This window comes from Lonchura striata, chromosome 16, assembly GCF_046129695.1.
Source record: "Lonchura striata isolate bLonStr1 chromosome 16, bLonStr1.mat, whole genome shotgun sequence".
Taxonomy (NCBI): domain Eukaryota; kingdom Metazoa; phylum Chordata; class Aves; order Passeriformes; family Estrildidae; genus Lonchura; species Lonchura striata.
In genome coordinates, this window is record NC_134618.1 from 8,010,357 (window position 1) to 8,019,179 (window position 8,823).

At 43.7% G+C, this 8,823-nt stretch overlaps 1 protein-coding gene across 4 annotated transcripts in view; it reads right to left on the bottom strand.

Moving 5' to 3' along the window:
- Nucleotides 1-8,325, bottom strand: part of TXNDC11 (thioredoxin domain containing 11) — a 35,577-nt gene extending 27,252 nt beyond the window's left edge. For 2 of the 4 annotated variants that reach the window (XR_013340853.1, XM_031506182.2), the window contains exons 1-4: nucleotides 8,180-8,325; nucleotides 3,507-3,723; nucleotides 2,727-2,824; nucleotides 735-864 (exon numbers count right to left, since the gene is read on the bottom strand). Coding sequence is in view for 3 of the 4 variants with exons in the window: in XM_031506182.2 (XP_031362042.2) it covers nucleotides 735-864; nucleotides 2,727-2,824; nucleotides 3,507-3,723; nucleotides 8,180-8,325 (591 nt within the window). In the remaining variant the exon portion in view is untranslated. Of the gene's footprint in view, nucleotides 1-734; nucleotides 865-2,726; nucleotides 2,825-3,506; nucleotides 3,724-4,012; nucleotides 4,088-8,179 lie in introns of those variants that run through there. The other 2 variants (XM_077786846.1, XM_021538007.2) reach the window with 2 other exon arrangements.
- Nucleotides 8,326-8,823: the final 498 nt, after the last annotated feature.

Here is an 8,823-nt window from a genome sequence, read left to right on the forward strand (position 1 = left end):
CCAGACACTGGAGGGTCCCTCCCGTGCTGTGCCCACTGCCACATTTGATTTGTTGATCAGGCTGTCCACACTGCTCTAACAGCTTGGGCTTTAGTAAGATTATGGTACTTCTGCACTGTGCACTGCAAGAATCAACAGTTATAAAGGGACTTTAAATGGCCCTGCTGTAAGCACATTTTGTCTAACTGGAAGGTATTCCACCAGTATTGCTACCAATCTCATCACCCCTGAACACAAGAGACAAAAATGAATAAAACAACATGTACCAGTGGATTAAAATCATCAAGTTACCACATACAAAGTGATTAGGAGCCCTTGCTTCAACTGGCTTCATATTTGTTCTCAGTTAAAAGACTTACCCTACTAGAAAAGCTTACTCTTCTTTAAAAATTGAAGTAATGATTATATATTTCTCAAATGTTGTCCCAAGTTAGACTTCTCCCTTCTTTCTTGTTTGTATGTAACAGTTTGGCAAGATAACAACTCTGATTGTTGTCTCTACATACTAAAGTAATGTAAATTAAGAGCATCACTAGATCATAATAGTAACTATACAGGGAATCAACATTATGAATTTGTCATTTCATATTTTTATTATTTTAAAAAATTTAGAGGGCACTGATTTCAGGATCCTGAAAATAAACTTGTACTTTGGAGCAGATCAAATTTAATCCTTAAACAAGTCAAACTGTTTCTGAACCACAGTGGTAAAGCTAGAGAAGAGAGACAAGTACCTCATAATTTGAGAGGAAATCTAGTAATTTTGATCGAGACGAGATGTAGAGTAGTGGTGTCATCACCCGGCGAACAAACTTTTCAATATAAACAGCACTCATAGGGCCTTTGTATTCAATTGGTCCAAAACTAGTACCAAAAAAAATAATAGAACATTAAGACTTAAATTAACAGTAGAGAGTCCCTCCTGGGGGTGGCAGATAGGAGTTATACAGACAGCATGCTCAGCCTGTAGGAAATTGCTCTCTGTGTTTACCAGTGGCTTCTGTAACTGATGAGGGAGTTGTGTCACCAGAGGGAAGCACCAGAGTATCTGTGGAAGGGGCAGAGTGTTGGTGAGCTTGGAGGGATGGAGACCACTTCTGAGTCCCATTAAATAATTTGTAAAACTCGGGTATAAATTACATGGCCATATATGTATCTTTCCACTGTTTCTGAAGTAAACACACAAGACTTTAAAATACAGACCTGAAAAACGTCACTATTTTCCCTTGTTTTTTCAGTGTCTCAAATAGCATCAGTCTGAAAAGGTGCAATATTTTTACACAGGCTTTTATGAGCAGCAATCAGTAAAGCAGGGACAAATTCAGTTGCACTGCTGATGAACAGACTCAGCAAAGCTCCAGATTCCCTCCAGCCATATGATAAAACAGCTCACATGACATTAGGCAGTGCTAAAACATAAGGTGGGGTGGAGCTTGTAGCTGCAAATTTCAGAGGTTCTCCTCCTAATTATAAAGGGATTGGACAAAGCATCATTGTCCCACATGAAATCAAATACAAAGAGCATAAAGAATTAGTCCATTTCCACTGAAGAATTTAATGGGATGCATTTTTAATATAGCTTGTACATACAGATACACTGGAAATACCCAGCTCACACTGAGATACCTGTATTGAGGTGCTTCAAAATGGTCTCCTAGAGCCCATCTAGATCATTCTACATCCTACATCAGTTTATTACAAACTTGTCTTCACAGCAATACTCACAGCTCAGCATGTCACATGCCCAGGACACCACATGTGAGATTTAGTATCTGAGGCATGAGGGGTGCACTGCCCTTCAGGATTTTATGAATTATCAATAGGGATTTAAACCTCATCTTGTTACAATTCCGTTTAAGGCTACTGATGATACCAAGTGCATCCATCTACTGTGTCATAATTTCAAGGCCAAGAAAGTTTCAGTCAAAGTACATCCAACTGGGATTGTAGGGTTTTTTTATTACAGCTTGAAGTATGCCAGTGTCTCGTGTCTATTACACATTAAGCTAACACAGACCAGGACTACTCCTCCTCAATGCATAAATTCCACCCAAAAAACAAAATCAGCCTCTGTCATGAAAGAGAGCTGCAGTTCAAGACTAGCAAAATACAAAGTAGAATACAAGGGATAAACACTTTTGTGTCATGTTAGAAACTGTGTTTCCTTACCTTCTGGTCCACACAGAGAAAAAGAAACAGATAATACATACAAATACTAAAAAATAAAAGTGAGGTTATATAAAATTTTATACAATGATATCTAAGCTTTGGGGGAATAAAAAAGTGAGTACAAAGTTCAAAGTTAGAACAAGGTCTTCACTATGTAGTGCAATTTAAAATACGCACTTAAATTCCACTAACTTCAACAACCCTTAGGTACATTCCTTAATGCTGTCATAAATTAAGGCCAGTTGTTATAAGCCATCCACAGAGCAAGTAGACATCTGAAATTAATATGTAACAGTGAATTATTTTCACTGGAGGCAGAAGTTCCAGGAGATGCACAGGCAACCCAAAATTTCTGTAAAGACTAAGAATTTCCCAGCGTGCCATTTAACTGACAGTTACAGCCCTACCTGGCACCTGAGGAGCATACAGGATGAGCTCACCTAGAATCCACCCAAAAACTATTTACTGAAGCCAAAAATTCAACATTTTCAAAATGCAGCACTTTATATGATACCTCTGTTTCCCAAAACAACAATAAACAACATATGAAATCTTACCTCTGATGGTACAAGTGTATCACAGGAAAATAAAAGAAATGCTTCTGCTTCCTGCATTTCCCCTGGTTCCACCAGCAATTTACAGCCACGAACAGCACCTATAGAGCAGGTAAAAATTCACAGCTAACCAAGTGTGACCTACTTTATCCAAGATGTACTTGAAGTACTTTTTCCAATCCATTTCATCTGATATTTTCAGGGCCTTTTCAACTCAGTATTCCATATCTGTCACAGACAGATTTTTTTAATGCTTTTTGTCATTTTGCAACAGCAATCCTTTTGGTCATGTTATTTTAGCTCTTAGGTTTCTTAATCTAAATCTTTCAAATTTATTAATTTAATCATAACCCACATTAATTACTTTTTCTGCAGAGTGGAGCTCAACAAGTGGAGGTTTAGGACAGCTGTACCAGTGAAGTATTCACAGGCACTCAACTGTTTGAAAGCACTGCTATGTTATAATCTTTATATGATTACCAGTGTCTCCAAGGATCCCAGAACTGGAAGCCAATTCCATGGAATTTCTGTCTGAAGGCAGGTGAACAAATCTGAAAACACTTTACAACAAGAAACTTGTAGGCTTCCTCATTTAGAAGCAGAAATAACAAACAACTGAGCAAGAATCACAGGCTGTCTCCAATTTAAGGTGACTGATGAGTTTCCCTAAAATGTAAGCATTCAAGTCTTACTATTTCTCATGAGAAGACAGAAATCAGCATCAGCTTGGACACTGAAAAGCTACCAGGTCATGTTTAAGATTGGTATTTTCTCTGGAGTTACCTGGTCTGACAATCTGCTGGCCACATGCTCTATTTCTTCTCTCGCTGCAATGGACTGCCCACACCATGGCGCATAGAAGAAATACAGCACAATTTCCGAGTCCTGACGGAGCCGATCTGCATAGTCCAACTGCCCCCGAAAAAGATCAATCACTGGAGATCTTGTGGAGAAGAAATTCACTGGAAGCTTTGCTGGCATTGTTACATCTTTTGCTCGACTGCAGGAAGAAAATTAAGAGTGGTTATTGAGATGGTACAGCAGTTAAAAAAGTGTGCCCAAAGCCCTAAGTTTCATTATTAGCAAAAGTCACACAATGACAAAACTTTAGAAATTGATACAGAATGACTACAATTTATGTTATCTGAGTTCGATTCATGAAATACTATAAAAATCTAAAAAATCACCTTTCACAAGCTTTAGAAAGTCACACTCTGATACCATGCACTGTATTTATGGGTACGTTAGCTCACACTCTTATGGCTGGTTGCTGTAGAGCTTAAAATTACCAGGAAAAGTAATTTCTTTTGGTTTCTTCCCTGGCCTCACCCTCTTTTAACATTTGTACTTTAGGTAACAGCACCCTGATAAGAAAAAGGATACTGGTCATAAAGCCTTGTGATGTGTGATTCATATAAACAGAGCCTATTACCCTGCCTTATGCTTTGTTTTACAGTATTCTATACTTCCACTGTTTTATATTATATTAGGAAAAGATATATAAACATGTGCTAGTTTATTTTACTGATCAGAGAAGGGACTGAAAACTGCTCAGGGCACATCAATGTAAGAACAGTATCAACAAATAAAGTCTAAATTGAAAGAGATTATGACAGATGAAGTTTTTTTAAGAGAAATTAGATTGGTCAGTAAGTAATACAAAGAAATAAACCAAATACTCAAGAAAACCTTTCTATCCAATCAGCAATCAAACAGTCCAGAATTTGGGACTTTCCAGGTGTTCAGAATTTGCTATGGTATAATCGGCCTTAAATGCAAGTGAATGATCATATTCTCCTTTTATATTGTCCTCATTTTCAATTTTTTCAATAGCTATATTTACACTACAGTAAGCCGGACTGAAAACTGGACAACACTGTCATGCTCAATTTTGCCATAATAGAACTGGAAGTTCTAATAGAACTGGAAGTTTTAGGAAAGACTGTGCATTTCTTTACTTCGTGTGCATTTCTTTTACTTTCTTGCAATAAAAAGCTAATACAAAAATCTTATTATCTGATATTTGATCCTTGTCAGGTTAAAATTTTATTAATTGTGATAAAATTATTGAGCCCTCAACACTATCAAACTCATATATTAAGCAACCTCCTAAAAACTCTGCCACACTTTCAAACTTTACAATCTACCAAGTTTTTAAGAAGTACCTTTGTCTTTATAATACACCAATAAACTGTATTGTAGCTCATCTCTCATTTCCAGGGCACTCACTTAAGCTTTAACATTTTAGAATTGCCTCCAGTATATATCATAAGTTCTAAAAATTCTTAATTTGTATATAAGAGAAATTTTTTTTCAAAATCAAATCTTCAAAATCAGAATTTTGAAAATATTAAAATTAAATTGTTCCTCCTGTTTATAATTCATCCACTCACAACAAAATGTTTTAACACAGATAATCAAAAATCTACTTTCTTCTATGGACTTCTACCTGTGTTCCTTCTCTTCTCCCCCAGCCACCATCTCAGCACCTCCTCCCCAACCCTCAAGTTCTTCAGTCACCTTACAACCAACACCTCTGGTTCCATGACATTCCTGCACCCCATGCTTATCCAAACTGCAGCTTCTTCCCAGGATTTCTGCCTGCCAGCTGACAGGACACAGCTCCAGTGTGAGCTCTGGCACACACAGCTTGGTCAGCTGCTGAAAGCACAACACTTCTTGAGAGACAGCAGATAGAATGTCTCTTCTCCATCTAGTTTAATGAAAATAGATGGCCTCAATATGTTTAAAACCTCTGCTTCCTCTACTGAATTTAACAGGAAAAGGATGATTGGTTCAAGAATTACAGCGCAAAACTTAAAAATTAGATAATGAATTGGCTCCAAATTTAAGAATGAGTAGAACACATCAGCAGAAGTCTCGTGACATGAGTGAGTCAGAAACTACATGACTACCTTCAAATATGATAAAAACTCCAGTAACTATTAAAACCCAAACATAATAAATCAATAGCTAACAGCTGCTTAAGGAGATTTGCTAAGTATTGTCTTCCTCTGCAATACCAAACACATAATGGAATACCTTGACTAATTTCCCTAAGAAAACTCCTAAAATTTACACACATATAAACTCAGGATTACATAAGAAAATTACACAAACGCAATAAGCACAAACTCTTTATTAAAACACTCACTGCATTATTTAGCTGCTGCCAGAGATACAAAAACTTAAACTTTCTATGAGAACACCCTGGTAATAAACAGAAGCACATTCAAGTGCCAAAAGGACGAGCAGCCCCTCTGACTGCACAATCCTGAGAGATGGGTTGTTTTAAAGACATTTGCATAGTGCCAGAAATAATTCATGTTCTAGACCACAGGCTTTTAGTAACAACCCATGCTAGGTCAGGTCTCATTTGGCTATTCCTTGAGTCACTATAAACCCACATGACATCAAATCCCACTAATGGATTGCCTTGCAATACAGGAATTTTACCTCGCTGTACTTTTTCATCCATTGATATCAGAAGTTATATATTTTAAGAGCAGTGGTAGTACCTATGCCCTGGTGCTGTGTCTTGCTAGTAAATCACACTGACATGTGGTGAGAAACTATGTCCTGTATTTATAGATAACATGTGCAATTAACCATACTCCAAATTGCACAAGGAATTTTTACACCTTAATTTTTTTCTGTGTTTCTGACAGCAACCAAAGAGGGAATACCTAACTGATATTAGTTTATTTAACTACAAGCTGAAAAGCTGAACCCCTTTAATTAAACTTCTACGTTACAGGGTGGTGAGAACCATATTCAATCACATTCTGTCAGTGAGCTTCCAAACACAGCTAGCAGTAAAATAAAAGGAATATGCAGGTTTTGAATACAGGAGAGCAGGAAGCATCATTTTAAGTACAAAAATATATATATATTATTTTCTTAGTAATGTAACACTAGAGAGGTGATTATGTTCAGAAATCCTTCACCATACATTCTGGAATATGGCAAGAGCTTTACAATTTCATTACATTATCTCGTCACTGTGAAATACAGTCTCCTGGAATGGAGGCACAGCTACTCAGAGGCAATCATACACAGACTTAAAATTCACTCTGATTCAAGTAATACACCCTTTGTGGACAGGTAAGCAAAGAAAGCCTTAGCATTTTTCAGACGCATTACCTGTGAATCAAGTGTTTTGAGGAACAAAAATTTGTCAGATGCTGGGGAACAGGGACATAATCAGCACCTTGGAGCCTTCTCCTAATCTCAAAATTAAATCCCAAGTGCAGTAGACTTTCTAATACAGTATGACCTGGAGCACATAACAGTCATCTTGAGCTAAAACCCATCCAGAAGATTTAGACCTTGGTTTAGGCTCCAGAACCGAGCAGCCTGTGCCCACCGATCATTGCCGCTGCTCCCCGCCCCTGCAGCACAAACATCTCCGGGCTCCACGTACACCAGCTCCGGGCAAACAGGAACTGGAGAGCCCTTGGCAAAGAAGGAAGTTCCAGCTCCCAGGAGGAGCACCAGCACACTGGCAGGAAAACCACAACACATCTTTGTGTCCGAAGCAGGTGCAGGCAAAGGGAGGTGATGACATCCAAACCTGATCCAGGGCAGACTCGCTTGGCCCCCGCCGATGCTGAGGGCGCTGAGGGCAGGGCTGCAGCCCAGGGCCCCTCAGCTGTTCTGGGGCAGCGCGAGGCCCCACGCCCCTCTGGAGATGAGCAAAAGCAGCTCCAACTCAACAACGTGCCTGTCACAGGTCCACTGGGAGGGTCAGGCTGGAAGAGACCACTGCAGGTCCTTTGGTTCCACCTCCCGCTCAGGCAGGGTCATTCCAAAGCACATGGCAGAGGATTATGTCCAAAAGGTTCCGGAATATCTCCAAGCGAGGGAGACTCCACAGCCTCACTGGACAATCTGTCCCAGTGCCCGGACATTAACGGAAGAAGTTCTTCCTCATGTTCAGGTAGAATTTCCTGGGCATCAGTTGCTGCCCATCGCCTCCTGTCCCATTCCTGAGCCCCACCGAGCAGAGCGTGTTCATCCTCAGACACCGCCTGCATATCCTGATACTGCCCTCCGAATCGGCTGCCCCCGCCACAGCACGACTCCCGCGGTGGGGCAGATGTCTCCTGAAACACTCCGTTCCCTCCCGCCCACGTTCTTATCACCCCTGCCTGCCCCGCTGCCATCCCGCTGAAGGAAACACGGCGTCCCCCAGACACGCGACCGATCGCAGTTGCCCTGGGGACCGCATGTGGTGGGGCCCGGGAGGAGACTCCGTCCCGCAGCCCGGGGATGCCCAAGCCCGACGCGGCCCGGCCGCAGCGGGTACCCGGCGCCGCGGGGCGACCCCGGCCCGCCAGGCCCCGCCGGCGGCTCGGCCCCAGGCCCCGGTGCAGCACCGCCTCTGGGAACGGCGGCAAACCGGCGGCCGCTGCCCCCTGGCCGAGCCCCGGGTCCGCCCGCTCTCCCGCCGGTACCTGCAGGTGACTTTGAGGGCGATGAGGAAGGCGCAGCCCAGCACGATGGCCGCGCCGCACAGCAGCTCGGGCCGCCGCGCCATCAGGGCAGCGCGGGGCCGCAGCCGCGGGGCCGCCGCGTCGCCGGGGCCGCCGCACACCGACATGGCCCGGCCGAGGGGGCAGGGCCGCGGGCCCCGGCCGCTCCCGCTCGCACACGTCTCCCACCGCCCGCCCGTGAGGCGCGCCGGCCGGGCGTGGCGGCCGCTCCGCCCGCCAACCCGCCGCCGCCACGTCCGCCCGCCCGAGCAGGCGCACAGCCGGCCCGGCGCCCCGCTCCTGCGCTCGGCACCGGGAGAACCGGGACGGGCAGGGCTGTGCTCGCTCCTGTTCTCGGCATCGGGAGAACCGGGACGGGCAGGGCTGTGCTCGCTCCTGCTCTCGGCGCCGGGAGAACCGGGACGGGCAGGGCTGTGCTCGCTCCTGCTCTCGGCACCGGGAGAACCGGGACGGGCAGGGCTGTGCTCGCTCCTGCGCTCGGCACCGGGAGAACCGGGACGGGCAGGGCTGTGCTCGCTCCTGCGCTCGGCGCCGGGAGAACCGGGACGGGCAGGGCTGTGCTCGCTCCTGCGCTCGGCACCGGGAGAACCGGGACGGGCAGGGCT